General features: G+C 41.3%; 1 protein-coding gene across 1 annotated transcript; it reads right to left on the reverse strand.

Annotated features, from left to right (window-relative positions):
* Positions 1-2,736: 2,736 nt before the first annotated feature.
* Positions 2,737-5,080, reverse strand: terb2 (telomere repeat binding bouquet formation protein 2). Its single transcript, XM_052063379.1, has 6 exons — positions 4,874-5,080; positions 4,420-4,501; positions 4,206-4,345; positions 3,355-3,410; positions 3,122-3,254; positions 2,737-3,037 (listed from the first exon to the last, which is right to left on the reverse strand). The coding sequence occupies exons 1-6, from the start codon at positions 4,935-4,937 to the stop codon at positions 2,997-2,999; spliced, it is 516 nt and encodes a 171-aa protein (XP_051919339.1). The 5' UTR covers positions 4,938-5,080; the 3' UTR covers positions 2,737-2,996.
* Between the last annotated feature and the right edge of the window lie 17,687 nt (positions 5,081-22,767).

Here is a 22,767-nt window from a genome sequence, read left to right on the forward strand (position 1 = left end):
AAATAACAATACAATACAATACAATAACGGCAGAAACCCCCCCACAAATTTTCAATGAGATTTATTGTAGATCTCCATAATACAATGTCTGGTTAATGTCTAATCATCATTCTACTTAGTGGCATTACTGTGTTCAGAGTTGTATTCCTGCGTTAATTTTTTCACCAACTCCAAATCATTTGGAGTTGGTGAAAAAAAACCCCCCCGGAAATGTTCAGAATCCGTATGATTTGTGCGATACGGCCATATACGTAAGATTCACCACAAAATCCGTATGGCTAAACCGTATTGTGAGTTGCCATCCGGTCCAGTTCTGTCTTCACCTTATCATGTAATGGGAGGGGAACTCAACATCGGGCGGACATATGGCGTGGCACCTGGTCTTTGTTCAATTTTGTATGTTGTTGTCAGTTTCCCCAATCATTTGAGGACTGCGGGGTAACACTTTATGACAACATCTACCACTTGAATTGTGTGTCAAGTCAACTCAAGTCAACTGTATTTATAGAGCACACAATACGCTTCACAGGATCAAAAGCTTTAATCGCTGGTAGCCCTAACAGTGATTTTGACAAAGTGTTCATCATATAGATGTCATGTTCAGTGTATTTATCTCTCACCTTCAGTTTTCCTCTGTAGTAGCCTTTTACCTCCAAAGGCTGCCTGCCCGGGCCATACTAGGGAATTTTTGAGGGTTTCAAAGTCCCATGTTCTTCTGTTGAGTAGTGGTGAAACGGGATAGCTGTGACTCCTGCTCCAATGTGTAATTTAAACTCTCTTGTTTCTCCAATTAATTCCAGATGTTCTGTCAGTTCATTTTCAACACTGTCCACACCAATAAACATTTCGCCCAAAAAGGTGGAGGCCAGAATTACGATCTATGGAGTCATCTGTGATATCATGGATGCTGCCAGCTGACTGACATTTTGGGGCAAAATGTCCATTTCTTTTGCATTTGCTGGATTCTCTATCTTTTGTGGGGCAGTCTTTCCACGGGCGGTTTGTTGTATTTCCACATCTCCAAAAGCTTGCGACTCTGTTCTCTGGTTTGAGATGTGCGCTGCTTCTGTATCATGCTCTCTACCATAGGCATCATCAACACCCCTCTACATTGGTTCCACTCATATCTCACTGGCCGCTCTCAGTTCATTCAACTTGATTCTTTTACTTCACAATCCCTCCCTGTTTCTTCTGGTGTTCCCCAGGGTTCTGTCCTCGGTCTGCTCCTCTTCATTGTCTACCTCCTTCCACTCGGAAACATTTTCCGCAAATTTGGCTTACACTTTCACTGCTTTGCGGATGACACCCAGCTCTATCTCTCCAGCAAACCCGATGCTTCTCTCCCACCCTCGTCCCTCTCTCACTGTCTCTCAGAAATCAAATCTTGGTTCACCCACAATTTCCTCAAGCTAAACAGCAATAAAACTGAACTCCTACTCGTCGGTACCAAATCCACTCTAAAGAAAGCCGACAGTTTCTCCCTCACAATTGATAATGCCACTATATCTCCTTCCCCCCAGGTGAAGAGTCTGGGTGTCATCCTTGACAGTTCACTATCCTTTCACTCCCACATCAATAACATTACCCGGTCCGCTCATTTCCACCTTCGCAATATAAACCGCCTGCGTCCCTCACTCACTCCGCACACCACCGCTATCCTTGTTCACAGTCTCGTCACTTCCCGTATTGACTACTGCAACTCACTCCTCTTCGGTGTCCATCAAAAATTCCTCCATAAACTTCAACTTGTTCAGAATTCAGCAGCCCGGATCATCACGAGAACCTCCTCCTTCCATCATATCACCCCCATCCTCCGATAGCTCCACTGGCTTCCTGTCAAACTTAGAATCAACTTCAAAATACTTCTCTATGCATTCAAAGCCTTAACCTTAACCATAACCTTGCGCCCCCCTATCTGTCAGATCTTCGTCAAATCTCCATTCCTTCTTGCTCACTCAGGTCCTCATCCTCCCTCCACCTTCTTCTACCCTCTGCCCGTCTCAGTACAATGGGGTGCAGAGCCATCAGTCGCTCTGCCCCCAAACTCTGGAACTCACTTCCTCCCAACATTCGTAATATTGACTCTCTTTCCTTATTCAAAACCCAGCTCAAAACCCACCTATTCAGACTTGCCTACCCGCCTTAAATCTTTCTTTCTTTATTTATTATTTTATCCGTGTTTTACTATTGGTCTTGGCTGTACAGTGTCCTTGAGTGTTGTGAAAGGCGCTTACAAATGTGATGTATTATTATTATTATTACCCTCCTTATGGGACCCTTTGGGTTTTGGGTCTTTTAGTCATTACAGTTGGACACTGCTCACCAGTGCTGCCTTGCATTCTTATATCGAGAATTTTGCACAGTAGTCAAAGGTCAGTATTGAGAACAGGACAGGCCTCGGCACCACAGCCCTGGGAAAGGCAAGTACTGAGGGAGATGGAGGAGGTGATGGTGTTGTGGTCTGTTGGTCAAGAAGTCCAGGAGCCACTTCCCCAGTGATGGACTCAGGGCAAGATTGATTTATTTATTTTTTAACACCAGGTTCGGTGAGATGATGGCACTGAAGGCGGAGGAGAAATCAATGAGCAAAAAAAATCCAGCTTTTGAGAGTCACACATTTGAAAAATGTTACTTCCGTTTTCCGAATTGCTTCTCCTTACGAGCGTCGCGGTCATGCCGCAGCCTGTCCCAGCTGAGCTGTCTGCAGGTGGGTCACACCAAGGACTCGTCAACAGCTAAAGTATTTATTTGATCATGTGTATTCTCACGATAAAATCAATCAGATTAAGTGAGACGCAAAACAAGGTGGTATGCATGTCAGAATTACATCATGGGAATGTCACGTGGATGTGCAAAATCGATCACATGCTGACGCTTTGAAATAAACAAAGAGCATTTCATTTCCAGTGAATGACATACGTTTGTTCTTTTTATGACTTTGGCATGCATATGTGGGTGTTAGACTTGGAGCACGGAAAAACAAATCGGAAGGCGTCTCACCAACATACTTTTGCAGGCTGCACACACTGACATGCTCCTAAGGGAACAAAGTGATACAACAAATAAGTCCAATGCTGACCTCAGCAGTCACAGTTCAAATAAAGAAAAGCAAATGTTCCACCTGTAACGGTGTCCCCGATTGGGTCATCCTTTAAATCGCAACATGTGCACAGTTCACTCTCGGATGTGCATGTACAAAATGAGTCATTCCTGCTAGAAGAGGAATCACTGTTGGCAGCCTGATCAGCAAACCTCTTCAGGAAACACAATGAGTCAGAAAGGAGGCAAATTAAGATGGGGTGAGTTTTTACAGATTAACTCGGTAAAATCATCACCATGTGGCATCAGTCATACCAGTGTCGGTGGTGGGTCATGCTCCCAAATAAGCCTTCCAATCACATTTCTCACTGCTTAAGAGACAAAGAACACAATCACTAATATGTATGAATTATGCTTGTGGTTCCTTTATTGTACACGGCAGTGATTCTCAACTAGTGGGTCGGGACCAAAAGTGGCTCACAGACCTATTACTGTATGGCTGGCTGAAAGTAAAAATTAAGTCATTTGATGAACAAAAGATTGAAAGAAAGCTTGCATGGTGCAAACTGAAGTATCATCTGCATTGAAACAGACTCAATTAACAAATGACATGAGTATTTTTATATTGGTAATTCATAATATTTAAAGTGTTGCAGCTTTGCTCGTCTGTTGCACTTTCCTAAAAAGAAAAGATTAGTGCCAAAACATGTGAAGATTTGCGCCCATGTTTCCACTCACCTAAGCTAATTAATCGAAAAACCGAATATTTCAGTTATTAATAATTCAATTTAAGGGTTAGAATTGTGTTTCTTCAACAAAGGGAGTTGGTGATTTTATTAGATGAGGCCAACATCATAAGGGGACAATTGTTTTCTTTTGGGGTTGGGTGAGCATCAAATAACTGAGCCAGTTGACTATTGCTGTTGCTTTTGCTGTTGAGCAACCTCCAACTGGGTCCCAAAGCGGCTTCGACAGCCGCAGCGATCCGGGTACCTGCAGACCCTTTTGACTGGAACTGTTCGTAGCCCGAAGGCATGCCCAACAACGCTTGGAGGTCATTCCCGAGTTGGGCTGTGGTTGCTGTTTTAAGTTTTTTTTATATGGTTTGGCTGTTGATTATTTCTTTATCTTGCTACTAGGAGCATACAGAAAGTGAGAATCCTCACCATCCTGCACTGAGACTGGAGGCATCACATAGTGACCGATGCTCACTGACTTGGTACTCTGTCGCTTTTCACACGCACTCAGGAACAAGCTGTGAAAAACTGTCAGCTTGTCCCAGACGTACTCCATGCTTTGAAAAATCCTGCAAAAAGAACAGCACCTTTAGTATGCAACCGACCATGGTGGAATCAATGTTGAAGCAATTATGTGACAAACCTGAGTGTGTCGGGGTGTTTAGCATCATCACTGAAAAGATAATCTGCTGTTCTCCAACCTGTAATTATCCCATTTTCCGCGACTACAAGGAAACAAAATGACACCAATTTGTTCTCGCTAATGAAAATGTTGACATTTATCGAAAGCGCTTAAACTGACGTTGTTACGGCAATGTTTTACATTTAACTCAAATGTTTATTAATGTACAAACTGTTTCTGCTAATGAAGTAGGAAGGATAATTACAATTAATCTCAATCAGCACAGTACTAAATGGTACGAACCCCAAATTTAACTTGGATTGTTTAACGTTTCTATTCTTTATTAAAATGGTTAATAAATACCGGTACACTTTTATCGTTTTTAGGGATGGGTGCTTACATGAATAGCCACCACGATCTTTAGCTACAGTGCTAATGGTTGCGTGTAAATATCCACTCTTCACGTTTTACTTACGCCAAAAATCCCGACGGGACTGTGAAACACTGCTCGAAAACCAGGCCTTCATATTTGCAAACATATTACGACTGGAATTAAATCGGGTGTCTGTCAGTAACTTCCAGTCGCACGTTGTTCGCCAGCCTCACTTTCAAACACGCCGCCTCTGACTCCTTCAGAAAAGGTTGTTATTGACAGGGCATCGCAACTCCCGTTGTCACTCAAAATTGCACTAGCTGCCGATACACTCTATGTAGTGGTTTATTTATGTTATACGTTAATATTGTTGCTCTTTGCGTTCGGTGGTTGATACAGTTAAACGACCTCCATTCATTTTTTTTAACACATAGAAGGAAGAAAAAAATGAGTTACCGTTTCTGCTTGGATGGTTTGTTTGACCCAACTAACGTAACTATTAAAAAAAAAAGCTTCTTTACGTATTTTTTGAAGCATCATGTGAATATTCATTCATTAATTCATTTTCCGAGCCGCTTGATCCTCACTAGGGTCGCGGGGGGTGCTGGAGCCTATCCCAGCTGTCTTCGGGCAGTAGGCGGGGGACACCCTGAATCGGTTGCCAGCCAATAATTGATTTTTATTTTATTCATTAATATGCAGTGGCAATACCAGTTGTTACATGTTAGTTTTGAAGTCTAATTTCAAGATGTCTCCAACTTTAACCCTTCTGTTGTAGCTTTGCATTTCTATTTCCTGTGTATGTTTAAATTACCATGTACATTTGAATGTATAATTTGCATATATTTGTGATTAAATATGCAGGAGGAAACATTCGGCACGAACATGAACAGAGAGAGGGGTTCAAGTTTACAGGGCTTAGATTCCATGTCTGCTGTACAGAGGTGAACCGCTAGATGGCAGTATTTTATAAGGCACAGTTTATGTCCTTGTTTAAGACTCCTAACAGGTCTTTCAAATTCCAGTACTGTACTGCAATGGGTTTGAGGTTAAATCGGGCAACGATAAAGCATCATTTATGGATTAGTGCACCTCTTTTTCGCCCTCCAAGAGCCCTACATGAAGCTACTCTTCATTTTCTCTTATATCAAAACAGTGAAACGGTGAGCTTTTATTTGATGATATTCTGCTGGGGGCTCCAGCTGCCATGAGTGATAACATTTAAGTACTTATAACGCAACCTGTTATGTTTTCAACTCCCATTTATTCACAACAACGTCAAGGTGGCTGCGTGGGACAGATCACCTCACTCCAGAGCAGCTAGGGTTCCAGAACATCGCACTGGGGTTGTGTGCAGGTCAGGCGCTTGTTGCAATCACACTAAAGCATACATCACCTCCCCCAATATCCATTCTAGTAATAACATTCAGCCTTGTGTTTTATAACAGCGACAGCCTATTAAAGCCGTTATTGCAGTGCAGGAGTGCTGCCAGGATGGTTCCAATCCAAGTGATGGGCTTGAGACGCTCTCACTCTGTCACCATGCAATCGGCTATTTTTCCCAGAATGTTATGGGCGATTGCGGTGCACAAGTTGTACGACTGGTCCAAGGGATTCAAAGCAGCACTAACTCTGTTGCCATGACAACAGTGAAGCCACTCCCAGTGACCCCCATCCAAAACCCACCCATCATGTCGTGTGCTCTTAGAAGAGGAGCTAGCTGTGCTTATTAAACGTAGAAGGACAAGCTCCCCATTGCCTTCCCATTTTAACAGATTTTATTGGCTCAAAACAACCGATTCATCAATGCATTTTATGCTGTTGGTCGATTGAATGTTTTGACATGCCGTACAGAACGAATCGATTGAGCAATGGATACTACTGAGAACACTGAAGTCAATGTGTATTTAGGATCTTTTTCATTCTCAGTTATTGTCTGACTGATCTCATATGTGAAGAACGTTGAAACTGTAGATCGTTGGTTTTGAATTTCTTCAGACTTAATCAATGAAATAATAATTAACTCCAGCTCCAATTCCATCACTATGATTTATTAATGCCCTCTTCATTCATTTTGCACATCCACGTCTTTCATATGACATTATGCCGTACTGTACAGTATTTGGATATTTTGCGATCCAGCACTAATTCATATAGCTCTCTAATGGTGAAGTGATTGGACCGGTCTTTGTCTCCATTTTTTGGTGCCAATTTTGTCCACTGAGCTTGCTTCCCACTGGAGGACATAATGGTCAGTTGTGGTTAAGATGGACCAACCATCCTATGGTGTCCTTTGTCACTATTCATTCATTCATTCATCTTCCGAGCCGCTTGATCCTCACTAGGGTCACGGGGGATGCTGGAGCCTATCCCAGCTGTCTCCGGGCAGTAGGCGGGGGACACCCTGAATCGGTTGCCAGCCAATCGCAGGGCACACAGAAATGAACAACCATTCGCAATCACACTCACACCTAGGGACAATTTAGAGTGTTCAATCAGCCTGCCACGCATGTTTTTTTTGGAAAGTGGGAGGAAACCGGAGCACCCGGAGAAAACCCACACGAGAACATGCAAACTCCACACAGGGAGGCCGGAGCTGGAATCGAACCCGGTACCTCTGCACTGTGAAGCCGACGTGCTAACCACTGGACTACCGGGCCGCCCTTTGTCACTATCCCACGGTGATATGACCCACATTGCTGCAGCGTCATTCTGGGAAAATAAACCTGGAAATGTTTGCCATTGATAAAGTCTCCTCTTCATGTTTCTATGTAATTACATCGATACTTTAACTGAGAGAACAATGGGCACAATAACAGCCATATCGACATCAGTAATAATCTAATGACAAAAAAAATGTTGCTCTCATCTTTTAAAAGTAGTGAAACAATATTTTTCGGCAAATCACAGTATGTTATTATTGCATGTCCTTTGAATTTAAATTGAAATCGGACTAACTCTTAATATGGTGAATTTACATGAGTCCAAGGGATTCAAAGCGGCACGAACTCTCTGACATCTGCTTCACCTTGTAGAGGTGCGAGGTTTTGATTTTGGCTCCGGCCTTCTTGTGTGGAGTTTGCATGTTCTCCCCGTGCATACGTGGGTTTTCTCCAGGTACTGCGGTTTCCTCCCACATTCCAACAATATGTCTGGTAGCTAAATTGGGCACTCTAAATTGTCTCCAGGTGTGAGTGTGAGCCCAGATGGTTGTTCGTCTATGTGCGCGATTGGCGAGCAACCGGTTCTGGGTGGATGCAGCCTACGGCCTGAAGAGCCGCAATTTTTACAAATAATTAATTATATCATTTAATTTTATCTTGTGAAAACATTTCACTGGCTCAGTCTGAATATCCCTGCATCCATTTTCCAGATCACTGAGTCTCATTAGGATTGTCGCTTCGGCCTATCCCGGATGACTTTGGGCGAAAGCCGCTTGCCAGCCAATTGTAGGGCACCGTTCACACCTGCGGACAATAACGAGCAGGGATCGTCAAGCCTTTTCGAAACTGAGAGCTCCTCCTTGCATACTGATTGATGTGAAGGCTTACCGGCATACACATTACTGAGATTTGCCCAAATTACCTTTCATGCTAATATTTAAAATGAATTATATTCATAGGGCGGCTCGGTAGTCCAGTGGTTAGCACGTCGGCTTCACAGTGCAGAGGTACCGGGTTCGATTCCAGCTCCGGCCTCCCTGTGTGGAGTTTGCATGTTCTCGTGTGGGTTTTCTCCGGGTGCTCCGGTTTCCTCCCACTTTCCAAAAAAAACATGCGTGGCAGGCTGATTGAACACTCTAAATTGTCCCTAGGTGTGAGTGTGAGCGTGGATGGTTGTTCGTCTCTGTGTGCACTGTGATTGGCTGGCAACCGATTCAGGGTGTCCCCCGCCCACTGCCCAAAGACAGCTGGGATAGGCTCCAGCACGCCCCGCGACCCTAGAGAGGATCAAGCGATTCGGAAGATGAATGAATGAATGAATGAATTATATTCATTAATGTAAAGAGTGTCATGTTTCTGTTTGTGATCATCAGGTGGCACTGTAGGGCCCTGCCCACAGCTGCACACCTGTTGGTTATTACGTCATTAGTTCTTTAAAAGGAATCCAGGCTCGACCACTCATGGTCGAGTCGTTGTTTGTTTGCTCCTGTCACGTTTCGGTCATGTTTTTTTTCAAGCTCATTTTTTTGTTCATGTCTTGTTCATGTTTCGCCCTTGTTCTCGCTCATGCTACGGTCACAGTTAGTTTTTGGCTTCAGCCATGGTTGTTTGTTTGTTACTTTGAATTTTTGCTCTCTTCATGTCTGAGTTCTGAATTTAGCTTTTCTCTTTGTTTAAAATACAATTCATCAGGTACACCGTGGTCCTCCCTCTCACCTGCTTCTTTGGGGTCCATCACCACCTTGAACGTGACAAAGAGACTGATCATGTTAATTTCTCACAAAAATAGGAAACAGACAAATCAACACTATACAGTATTTCCATAAATCTCTGTCAGTTTATGTTTTCAAATGATCAATTCTATTGCATTCCGAGAAAATGTGCCATCACTAGTTGTGAGCTATTTTTAGAACAGGCCCGCAGGCTACTAATGTGGTCCTTGAGGGCTTCTCCGCTAGAACCACGCTGGAGGACTCTGGTATAAAGTTTTCAATAAATGAAAAATGCTTTTTTTTTTTTTTTAAATATAAGATGAAGCCAGAGTACCTGCACACAGGAACGTGAAGAACATGCATACATGCACATAAGAGGGTTGTAGCCAAGATTCAAACTGTCAACTTCAGAACCGCAATGCCGATGTGCTCTCCACTATTTCACTGTACAAGTTGGACAAGGAATTAGAAAAGAGTAAACACCCAACAGATTGGCATGTCAATAAATAAGGCATTTATCACATTTTGGAAAACGGCTCTTTATAACAACAAAAATTGCAAATTATCCCAGAAATGAATCGAGTCAGTCATCATTCATTGAGAAAGCTTTGTGGTTGAACACCTGCCCGTGAACTGTCATTAAGCTCCATCAAGCCTTTCCCCCCGCGGCGGAACCAGACACATCAAGGCAGCAGGCTTGGAATCGCAGGGGTTGAAGGATTAAGGGCCGCCGCAGGATGAGGTTTTATTGTTCACCTCATCTTTGATGTACTGTCTCTTCGGTTCACTTGTGTTTGGAACATGGAACAGCGATTGACAGCCCAGAGTGACCAGTGGTTAACCGGAAATATGATCTGACCGTGCTCTCACGCACTCGCGCGCCTGCACAAAGTTGGAAATCGGAGACAAACGCAGTTTTAAAAAGTGGTTCATGTCCTGATTAACATCACTGAGCTCAGTCAGTTGATTGTTGGTGGGTGAGATGATTTGCGGCCCAAAATTTTTTTGTTGGATTGACTCAGTTTTACTTTGTCAAGTCTTACACACAATTAAATCATCTGGATTTAGAGACATTTTTTTTAAACAGACTACACATCTACGGTACTATAAAATGTAACTGGAGCCAGATGATTTTACTTTGTGCAACCACTTTACAAAATAAAATTGACGAAATTGAACACACCGTTTCTTTTTCCAGCGTAGCTCGTTGTTGAAGGACGGAAACATGCCAGGGAGACACTGAAGGAGGTTGAGAGCAACCAAAATCCCACGGGATTTCCAGATCCAACCTGACAAGCTGGTGATGGTCAACCAGCCTGACATCGTGGTAAATGTCAGAAAACAGCCGTCATGATACATGGAGCAGTCCAGACGGATAACAGTACCCAGAAAAAGAAGAAGCTATCTGTCCTCCGGGTTATGCATGTGAACACATTCATAAAAAGTTGAGTGAAAGGTAAATCATGAGGTAGAAAAAGGAAAAATATGCACAAAAGCACAAATTCTGTTGAGAGGATTGTGAAGCACAACCCGTTTAGGCATTAAACGGAGCTTCCAAAGAATTGGACTGAGGCCTGAGTCGCTTCATCAAGAGCCGCAGTATCAAAGGATTTGGATGGAGGCGCATTCCTGGTCGTAAGCCGGTCTTGAAACAAAGACTCCAGAAGTGTCTTACCTGAGTTGCAGAGAAAAAAAACGGATTGTTTTGCAAAGTTTATTTTCTCTTGAACATTTGGGAATCAAGGACTTGAGATGAGTATTTGAAAGGAAAATTGGAGAGGCACACAATTTACTAGTAATGAAGTTGCTTATAGTCAAATGTTATCACAGTCAGTTATGGTTTGGGGTGCCATGTCATCTGAAGGCTGTCTTTCCTGACGTTTCACGCCAACTCAGCTTTTTACCAGGAAATTGTAGACCGTTTTATGCTTCTTTCTGCTTTATGGAGATGCTGCTTTGAAAAGAGGAAAGAGGAAGATGAGAGACACCGGACTCATTAACGCAGACAAGCGGAAGGCAGCGATCACCTCTGCGGTGCGACAGACTGATCCCCTCCATATAACACCGCATTGATTCGTTTTTTCATTCAAAAGGTGCTCCAACCGAGTAGTAACAACACATGAACATACTTTTCAGGAGGCCAACATTTCTATACCATTTTCACTTTCGCCTGGGTCTGAAATCATTGTCTACGTATAATGTCATGCGTTTTACACCAGGGATCAAGGATGTTAGATGTATATTTATCACATGATATGTTAGGTTGAAAGTGTTTTTAAGGGTAGATCTGTCTCATAAAATGCATTTTATGTAATAATTCTATAAACAAAATTTACTTTTTGTCAACATAATCTTTAGTCCAATCTCCTAGTGCGGGGGTCGGCAACACTCGGCTCCAGAGCCGCATGCGGCTCTTTAGCGACATCGAGTGGCTTTATGAAAATGTTTGAAAATGGAAAAAATATTTTGATAGTAGGCTAATATAGCTCAAATAGATATAAATACATGCTGCAGCTCCAAAAAAAGGTGTTGGTTTTATAAACAGTCCTATATGGCTCTTTCAACATTTTGGGTTGCCGACCTGTCCTAGTGAGGTTGGTTTGGTGTATACTGTAATCATGTCCAAATGCACAAAATAATTTTGCAAAGATGCACAAGTTAAAGCTTGATTACATGCAGAAGAAACGGAACTCACGTTTATCCCGGTGTGTGTCTCACTATGACTGCCTGTGACCAGAACAACCTTGAATGTTATTTACCCCCTCGGTTACCTGCATCCACTCTGTGGTCTCTTTTGGAAGCGAAAGCATGGCATCACTGAATGATGGCCACTCCTCATGGCCCACACCCGGCTGAACACCAGCCATCTCGAATAATGGACTGACCTCTGTCTATGAAATATTCTTTCAGCATCGTCTTGTAAAATTTCTTCTCGGAGAGCAGTGCTGCAGATACAAAGAGACAATGTGGCTCAAAAGATATGCCTGCAAGGCATGTTTTGATCCACGCAATTATTCAGGATGATTGAAAATGTTTGCATGTTCTTTATTTCTCCTCCTCTAATGTCTGATTCATAGTTAATTTGAGTTGACCGTTTACATACTAAAAAGAGGATGCGGAGCCGTATTGCCATGTACACTGAATTAGGAGCAAATCATTTGCTCTCGTCACAGAAAGTAACTGCATTGACCTTGATTTTTGAATCGTGAGTGGCAGACGAGGCATAAATAATTTGGGGTGTTAAACACGGCAACACACATGCAGCAAGTAAAAAGTCACGTCACTGCTCCATGCAAGCTTCATACAAATGTTCAAGCAACTTCCGCCATTGATTTAAATGAGGATAAACCGTGCAATGTATCATATTAAATGTGTGTGTTGTGTAGCACATTTAATGGGGGGTTTTCAAAGTAGTTTAATTTTTCAATCAAGATGGGTGTTTTTTTTTAGGGGGGAGTGTTTCGGATTTGTGTGTGTGTCACCAATGTACCTCATGGCCTTTTTTTTCTCTTTCACTGCCATGATACAGATCCAAATTCTGCAACAGGTCCCGGACCTCATAATACTGGAACAATACCGAACACCAAAAGTACACGTGTGCATTCCCTTCGTACACATGGACTGCTTGTACTACCTCCTATGCACCCTCCAGAAGACAGGTGAGGGCACTGAGCTGTTACGATGAAAATAAATTGCACAGATGTATGCCTCTTAAATCTTTGTTTGCCATCTGAGAAGGCTTCATAAATTCACGCAAGAAGGTTTGGTTAGGACTTCACCAGCCTGAGTTGGTGTGGAAACCCCAACATATTTTTGCTCCAAGTTGGGACAGACCCCATCCCTAAGAATGATATAATTCTTTTGGCAGTTGTTCGGATACCTTGTTCTGAGACCTCTGTCTGTTAATGATTTGTTAGGTGGAAGCTGTTTCATTAATGTTCTCTTCAGTTGTAAAAAAAAAAAAAAAAGAAAAAGAACGTTGTGGAACTGCCTTTACATTCACTGGGGTCCGTGTTTTTGTTACTTGTTGGGGGCCGAATACTTGAGTCTCTTTGGGACGCACCATGGACCGTCGTGGACCGGCAGCCATTCTCCGGCGGGCTGATTTTAAAGTCTTAAACCACCTGTAATGAAAACTAAGGTAACCAGAAAGTACTTAAACATTGTATTACTGTTGGAAGTCAATTTTTATTACAAAACAATGAAAAAGATGATGAACAGAAAATATATATTTTTAAATGGACTCAACAGGAAAAAAACAAAAAACAGTATAATACAGTGAACTGGTACACATTGATTCCTCAGGAATAATGAATATGCCTTAAAATGACAACATAAAGTGATGAACCTACATATGTCGTTAATGTAATCTCTTCTTGCATATCCGCATGATCAACATGACACAATTGATGTCTGCTTTGTCCGGGTCGTGACACGGCCACTTAGTGGCAGCTAAAATGCTCATGCTACGTTGGCTGGCTGTGCAAACTCTGCTCGCATTTTCAGGCTCTCCACAATATCACTTAGGTGCAACTTATTCAAATGATTGATCAGGCTGTTGTGTCGCCTATTTTTTGAAGACATAATTTGCCCAACATAAAATGGAGTCATTTACCGTATTGGCCCGAATATAAGACGGCCTTGATTATAAGACGACCCCCTCTTTTTCAAGACTCAAGTTAAAAAAAATACTTTTTGAATACCGAATTAATTTTTATATAGAAAATAATTACACTACATCCGAAACAAATGATTATAACAACATATTTGAGAGAAAAAGCATGTTATTTTGCCTCATTCAAATCTTAATATCTGAACATTTAACTATGGAAACTAAAGTGCAATCACATTCGTAAATGAATGGCTTCTGATTTTAGAAATGTAAATTACACCATAACTTCTCCTCAGCTGCCAGTTAACCTGGCCGATCTTCGACCCGCTTTTCTCCAGATTGTCACTACGTTTCTCCATTTTCTGTTATCTCTTCTATTATTTCCTTCTCTTTTCTTTCTGACCGCTATTTTTTATTTTTCTACTTCATGCTACGACTATTTTTATTTTTATTCTTTGTGACAGGGGTTAACTTTGGCCAGAGGAGTCAAGTTCAGCATTCGTTTCAATGATATCTGCCGTCATCTAGCGCCGTGAATGGGTTTAATGTCTAGACCCCGAATATAAGACAACCCCCAATGTCTTATTTCAAGGCGAACAACACCGTCTTATATTCAGGCCAATACGGTACTTCACATTGTTTCAGATATATGGGCACTACAGCAATGCTAACGAACCTCTCCTGTCAAAATAGCTTCATCTTTGAAAGATGATCCCAAATCATAGCTGCCCATCCATTGTGCGTTTCGCTGCACTTTCGGTCATTGTTGACTACTTACAATTACCGGTACTTTATGTTTACTTCTTCAACTTTTTATCTGAATAAAACAAGCCTGAAACAAAAAAGAAAAAAAAAGGTCTCTGTATCAGGTTCTCCATTTCCATTTAAAGGATGTAAACAGAGGAGGGACTTGAATGTCTTTGAGAATATTATTGGACATCTGGATTCTGTCTAGTAATCTATGATCTGTGTGATGTTGAGACCTGTTTCCTCTTGTTTAACCACTGCAGGATGCTTCTATCTAAACATAAGCCTTTACCTTTCTTCATAACACAATCACACACATCCCTACACACACATGCACGCACACACACAAGCACAAGGCTTATGACTCTGTTTTCTGTAACTTGCTGTCACGGCTATGAACACTAAGCTGCCAAACAATTTAAGTTTTTTTCCCCCACGGACTCTTTATCATGGTTCCAATGTCAAATCTAGAATAGCATAATTTTATGAATTGATGGTGCAGTCAGAAAAGGATGCTGATGTTATTCAAAGACCAGGCTTGCTGGCTAAAGCCATGCGGCAGTAAAGTTGATGCTGTTTTTTGTTCGTTTGTTTGTTTTTTCACATATATACAGTATTTCTAAACTGTTGAGACTAATTGTGTTAGTGTAATGTGTTAGTAATTGTGACTAATTGTGAGACTTGTGTTATTGTTGGCGGTCTCCCCTAAGAACCAACAAGTGTAAAAATGTCATGTTACATGTCACAAAATCACATAAAATGCATTTACCAATAGGTACCTATGAAACATTAAAATGAATGCAATCTGCATCAGTCGACCACCAGTTATGTTTGTGATGAATCAAAATAAGACCTATGTGAAATGATGCTTTGCCTTTGGAAACAATGATGGAGTTATGGATGAAAAGCATGAACTGAATCAGCATCAGTTTATGTTTATGTGCATTTTCTGAACTCTCAGTTCAAAAAAAGAAGCTGTTTCTGGTCAAATGGATGGGGATGAAAAAATATTTTGTTCATTTGATTGATTGATAAATTCACAAATGAATCTGTTATTTTAATTATATTTGTGTTTTATATATGTATTTATTTATTATAATATTTTTGTTTTTGCCAATTATTGTGCATTGACCACAGTCCCCCCCCCACCCCCAATTTTGCTGCTGTAGACTGCAAATTTCTCCAGTGTGGGACAAATAAAGCTTATCTTATCTTATTATTAAAATAGTTGTTAGTTGCATCCCTAATCAGTTAAATACTCATAATAATATTTCAAATTTTATCAATAAGGCTGATCATTAGCATCCTTGTAAAGTCAGAGTTTTTTCCTTTGAATTGGGAATTTCTCCATTGCGAGACTAATAAAGGATTTCTTATCTTATCTTATCTTATACAGGGTGGCCCACTTAAAAGTAGCCCGGATTTTTTTTTAAATTAAAATATTTTTTTAATTTTTTTCAAAACATGTATTTAATTACGTGAATGTTACAAGTGACCCAAGTCTTTCCAAAACCTGTTTTTATTACTTACAGGTTACAAGAGATGCTGGAAGTGTTCCAAAACTGCTCCGGTTATACACGTTGGCGCTGAGCCAATTTTTGTTTGTTTTAGATTATACACGAACAGTAGTGCTCCTACCTTCTCCGGGTGCGTACCATACCTCAAGAAAATGGTGTTTTCCTTGCAGCAGAGAATAGTGATTGTGGAAGGCTATGTGCGAACCGGATCAATTAAGAAAACACAAGAGGCCTTCACTCGCGAGTACCCACAAACAAAACCACCGGCTAAACGTTGTGTTCAGAGCCTGGTTAAGAAATGGCGAGACACTGGCTCTCTCGCAAACGTGAAGAAGCAGAGACCTAAATTAGTCCGGACGCCCGAAGTTGTCAGTGATGTTCAGCAGCGAATTACAAATAGCCCTCACAAGTCAACTCGGAGACTATCCCAGCAAGTTGGTGTATCACGAACGACATGTCAGCGTGTACTGAATTCTCTGAAACTGAAACCATACCGAATTTCATGTGTTCAGGAACTAAAGCAGCCCGATAAAGCTAAACGCATTAATTACTGTACATGGTTGCTGACTAGCATTGCAGACGGACTTTTGGACCCACTGCTATACTTTATGTCGGACGAAGCATGGTTTCACTTATCAGGATACGTAAATTCCCAGAATACACGGTACTGGTCTTCTGTGAATCCCCACATGACACGCGAAAAACCACTACATGACCAGAAAATGTGTGTTTGGTGTGCAGTTTCAGGAACACGGATAGTGGGCCCATTTTTCTTTGAATCAACAGTGAATACCGATGTTTATCTGGGCATCTTGGAACAGTTTTACGAGCAACTAACACCACAAGAAAGAATGTACTCCTTCTTCCAACAAGATGGTGCAACATGTCACACGTCCCACATGTCACTGGCATCCATTCATGAAGTCTTTACGGAAGAGCGAACTGTGAGCAAGGGGTTATGGCCACCACGGTCTCCGGACCTGACCTCATGCGATTTTTATCTATGGGGGAATTTAAAAGAAAAGGTGTACGCAAATAATCCTCATACCCTTAACGAACTCAAACAGAACATCACCAACACTATCCGAAGCATCACCTTAGCAGAGCTGCAGTCAGTATCAGCCAACATCCTGTGCCGTGCTCAAAAATGTATAGATGTCAATGGGGGACACTTCCAGCATCTCTTGTAACCTGTAAGTAATAAAAACAGGTTTTGGAAAGACTTGGGTCACTTGTAACATTCACGTAATTAAATACATGTTTTGAAAAAAATTAAAAAAATATTTTAATTTAAAAAAAAATCCGGGCTACTTTTAAGTGGGCCACCCTGTATAAAGCTCTTGTTGTGGTTCTCATTAGTTGGTGATTGTAGTTTACAGAAACGTGTCAGACAGATTTAAATGAAATTGCATTCAGATGAACCTCTTGTCCCTCTACGCTTGTGACTAAAACACAAAGCTTGCTTGATTGTTTCCTGTTTGTGCAGTTATGAGGCAGTCATTTCCTAGTGTGCCATTACTGTCTCGTCACAAAATAGGTGCCGTAGTGAGCTTTTGGGCTGCACATAAAATCCTGCCTGACCGTAATTTGACCCGGCGCTTCAACTAATCACCAAATCAGACCGGAGCACGGGCTATGCCGTCACATCTGCTAATTTACACACGTCTGTCTACATCTCTGTTGGTTTGATTTGTAAAAGCCGCAGCAGTAGAGCAGAACAGTTATCTGTGCGACGTGAGTGAGCGTTTAGATGCAAGTGAGTCTGGGAAAAATTGAATAGTAGCCATACTGTATGTAACTTCTGTTGTGCATTTAAGTTTGTTAGCAATAAACTGTATCATTGACTGACATTCCACAGCTTGATTACACTGATCAACAACAAATTTACTAGCCAACAGTTTTTTTTCGGACAGTTTTGATATGGTGAATCCTAATATAACATTGGTTTTGCTCAATCAGGTGAATTTTTTGAAATACAGGCATACATATTTTTTTTCTATTTTAAAGTTTTTATTTACTTGTAGGGCGGCCCGGTAGTCCAGTGGTTAGCACGTCGGCTTCACAGTGCAGAGGTACCGGGTTCGATTCCAGCTCCGGCCTCCCTGTGTGGAGTTTGCATGTTCTCCCCGGGCCTGCGTGGGTTTTCTTCGGGTGCTCCGGTTTCCTCCCACATTCCAAAAACATGCGTGGCAGGCTGATTGAACACTCTAAATTGTCCCTAGGTGTGAGTGTGAGCGTGGATGGTTGTTCGTCTATGTGTGCACTGCGATTGGCTGGCAACCGATTCAGGGTGTCCCCCGCCTACTGCCCGGAGACTGCCTGGGATGGGCTCCAGCACCCCCCGCGACCCTAGTGAGGATCAAGCGGTACGGAAGATGAATGAATGAATATTTACTTGTATTTCTCTTAATATTCTCATCCTGTAGACTTGGAAAAGTAGGACTTGGTGCACTGTACAGATATTATTCATCTTCTGCTCAAGATCGCAGTGCCATAGTACCAACCCAAAGATTGGAAAAAAGTTAATTGACAGCAGCAAGCAATCACAGAAACGTGTTCTGCCGCACAATGGCAACCCGTTTTCCTCAGTCCGAGTTCACCAATTCCCCTGCTTTCAGTGCATGTGGGATAGTAGAGACAGTGCTCATCATTTTACACGAATGACTGGCCTGTGTGGGAGGAACTGGTGCCTTGCGGAGCAAGAAATGTCATCAACAACACTGGTGTACAGAGACAGGATACTCTTCCCACCACTGCACATCAAGCTCTGCTTGATCAAGCAGTTCACCGAAGCTCTGGACAAGTATTGTCGCTACTTTACTTGTGCCAGGCTTTTCCAGACCATAGAGAAGTTGAGAAAATTGGAAAATGTATTACTATTTCTATTTTATTAACAGCCCTCAAATTTCCAAATATATCTTGTTCTCAGTCACAGTCATGTCTTTTTCAAAACCTGTCATGAAGAGAAAGGTTAAGCAGAAAAACTGTTAATTTGAAGAAAAACAGGAGATGAGACTTTTTTTTATTATTATTATTATTTTTTCATTCTTTGAGGAGTGTGTAAAGTACCATGAAGATGAGAGTCCCGGTCACTAATCTTGGTCACATTCTTGTCAGATGTCATGACATAATCCGGACAGAATGAGGATTCCACAAGCATAGACACAAATAAGAGCATATGGCAAAAATATGTTTATTAATAAAACAATGCAGGACCGACAAAGTACAACTCAAGATGCTGGTAACAAAGAACCAGGAAAATGTGGAACAAACGAAAAACGCTTGCAAAAGGCCATGAATGTGTCAAACATAAATAGCTTGTCAACTAAATGGACAAAATAATCCAAAACATGAACATACAAAACCGAGACGACACCGTAATGAAAAAACACGATGAACTCGGTGGCAAAACTATGAGGCAAAAATCGAGGGAGTCTCGAAAATTGAAGCACTTGGAAACAGAGTCGTGAGCAAGGTTTAATAATCTGACAACCAGAACTCTGCGTGGTGTGGTTTATAAAGCAGAGAGGTCATGAGGCAGATTCAAGACAGGTGCGGCTCATGAGGGAAACGCCCACATTCCTGCCCGCGACTGCCCCCCCCCCCCCCCCCCACAAAAAACAAGACAGGATTATGAGAGTTCTGAACCATTGATGTTCTGAATTGCTCTTAATAAAGATTGAGAGTATTGTAATGAGAATTTCAATAATCAGTTGCACTTCAATTGAATATTAAACCCCCTTTTTTTTTGGGAATACATGGCGCAACCTGGATACACCCAGACTCGATCTCTGACGGTGGCCACATAAGTTGCGTTTAAAACACATCAATGATTTTCTTTCTAAACATTTTCATTTCTGTGATCTCTCAAAATCTTCTCTCCCATTGATTTCAGCTAAGGCAAAGGTGTTTATTTCTGCTCACTGTGACCAACTGGCAGGTTCTTGTAATTTTCAAGGAAAAGGGAACAGCATGAATTCAACTTTGATTTTTGAAAACCCACAAATTGGGGAATTCCACACTTTAAATATACAAGGAGAAGTTGTAAAATGTGTGATGTACATGACTTTGGTAAATACATCGCACCATTGTTTCTTGCTTGCCCTATTCACAAGGAACATTTATCAGTGGGATGGGCAGCAGAGCTAAATATGTTTGATTTGCTCACGTAAAAAGTGCCAAATATTTACTGCTTGTGACAACAACTGCACTTAAACTGATTGCATGGAAAAATGTCATGTCAAGTAATAAGTCACGATTGCGCCAACAAAATAGGCTTGTACGGTCAGAATGTGGACAAATGTCGAGAATGCTATGCTGATCGCTTCATTGATTAAGTTCCACTTTTTGTGAAGGCCATGTGATATTGTGAGGAGAAGTCTATCACTAGAAAAACATTTGTCTTCATGGAATGAGGCATGGGCTTTGGTCCTTTATTCTGTCACATAGCCTTGATGTCTCACAGTATATAAACTCGGATTACTCAGTGACATGTTTCAGTACGTCAAGCTTTATCCCAGTCAGAGTGTCAGCTCTTTTACATGTCTTCTGCATCCAGCACTGGCGCTCTGTAGTTACTTTGTATTTTCATAGATAAGACTTTTACTTTTCAACTTCCATGTCATGTCTGCTTCTGGGTCCGAAATGGGAGCGAAGTCCATCCTCTAAGATGACAATGATCTCCCTCACAAAGTTTAACAGATATTTAACATTTTCTTTGAAGCCTGTTATTTTCTTTCACCTCTGTGTTTCTTTTTAATGGAGTCAAACATTCCTTAGTTCGACACAATTGTAGAGGTCTAGCCCAAGTTTTATGAAAGTTATAAAATTGACGCTGCACCATTCCACAGCAGTGTATGACTAGGTGTGGAAGGAGGAGAGGCGTCAAATCCATGTCCTAAAGTAAAAACCCTACCATAGTTTTTCTTTGGCTCCTCAGGACCATGTTTACCTGCCGTTTAGTCGAAGCGCCTGTGGCTAAAGCCAAACCGTGGCAGGGTTTTTACTTTCTGGACCTGGATTTCACTCCTCTGGTTAGTGAAAAACACGGGTTGCAGAAAAGTTATGAACAGGTTGGCCCAATGCATGCAGTTTATTGACAAAAAGCGTTGAAATGAAAACGAATATGTTCACATACTTTTTTAGGTTAAACTTGATTACTTTTTAATAATTTAAATCACACAATGTGATTTTGAGTCCACACTTCAAACCATTTGAAAGAACTGTTCTAATCAACAACACAAGACTCTTCTTTCTACATTAACCATTTACAGTGATCAAATTTGCATTCAAATCACCTGCTGTTGATGTAAAAGAGTGCTTCTTACCATGTCATACCTCTTGACTTGAGACTTTCTCCATCAACTGTGTGAGCTCGGAAGGATGTGTTCAGTAAAAAATACATCACGCTCCGTGCAGTCCGTGGTAACAAATTCACGCACAATAAAATGCAATTGGGAGTCTCCTCTCTCATGCAAGCTGACTGGCCTCACTGTGACTCACCACTTTGCATGTTGGCTTCATTAATTGGGTGACAAACAGAATATAACAGCTCGTGGTCTGAAATGTATCGACTCATGTTTTGACTCATCCAATTATTTTACTTCAGCCATTATTTAGCAACCACTTTGAGGCTAATGCAAGGTTGATAAAAATTTCCGTATTGAACTTAGTAGAACACTTTTGGTTTGTTTACTCAAACACTATTGGAAACTGGCACGCTCTCCTGCGCTTACATAAATGGCATACACAGGCATACACAGATGGCAACGCACTCTTTAGATCTCTGTTGAGTTAATGCACAGTGGCATCATATACAGTGAATATGTGAATATTTCTGGGAACATTCACATTTGTATTGTATTGCAAAACAATACTGACCTCTTTCTCATGAATATATGTGACGACTGCAATAGAACCAGGCAGTCAAAAGGAGCACAGAAGAAAACTTTTCAAAGGGATTAAAATCTGGCCAAAATCTTTATCCTCCAGAGTACATTATTATTATTTTTTTTAAACAGCTATTCCATACGTTGCCATCTGTGACTGCATCAAAATGTTCACTTTTCAGCCTAGAAAGTAAATCATTGTTGAAGCACTAACAGCAGTCATTTAATGTTCAGGTTTCTTGCAACCATTCAGGCTGGAAACACCTCCATACCAGTGCCCTTCCCTTCCCCTTTACAATTATGTGATGCTGAGTAGCATTAAAAAGGTTGATGTTTCTAAATTGCTGTTGACTTTCAAGACAAAACTATCAAGCCTGCAGTTGCAAGCACATTTTGACTGGTGGGTTCACTTTTCAGTTTAGAAAGATTTGAATTGTAAACTTGAGAAACAAAAGTCGTGTCCTGCTAAAGCTAAATATGAGCTTTAAAATAAAACCATCGGGTCAACCACAGCACATGAACGCAGCTCCTTCAATCCAATCAAACCCGTTGGAGCTCTGTGTTACTTGTAGAAAAGATTGCACCTCTTCAAAAGGAGCATGAAGAAAAAGCAGTCAGCAATGTAAGCCCAGCACTGAAGGTGAAGATGTACTGTAAGTTGGCACAACTAACATTGTTTTTGACATACATACATATGCGTGAATGCACCAGTCCGAGTTCACTATAATAATGTATATACAATTACATACTACTAATGTAGTGTAAACAATATTAAGTCCATTAAGTGTCTGAATCTGCCATATTGTACATAAAACCTTTTTTTTTCTTTAATCAAAGTGATATTATTGGGCAAGATC

This window comes from Hippocampus zosterae, chromosome 4 (genome assembly GCF_025434085.1).
Source record: "Hippocampus zosterae strain Florida chromosome 4, ASM2543408v3, whole genome shotgun sequence".
Lineage (NCBI taxonomy): Eukaryota > Metazoa > Chordata > Actinopteri > Syngnathiformes > Syngnathidae > Hippocampus > Hippocampus zosterae.

Coding starts and splice junctions, on each gene's coding strand:
- terb2 (XM_052063379.1), bottom strand. CDS start 4,937: ATGTTTGCAAATATGAAGGCCTGGTTTTCGAGCAGTGTTTCACAGTCC. Junction 4,502..4,873: donor GTCCCGTCGGGATTTTTGGC/GTAAGTAAAACG, acceptor GTTTCCTTGTAG/TCGCGGAAAATGGGATAATT. Junction 3,255..3,354: donor ATGACCCACCACCGACACTG/GTATGACTGATG, acceptor TGTTTCCTGAAG/AGGTTTGCTGATCAGGCTGC.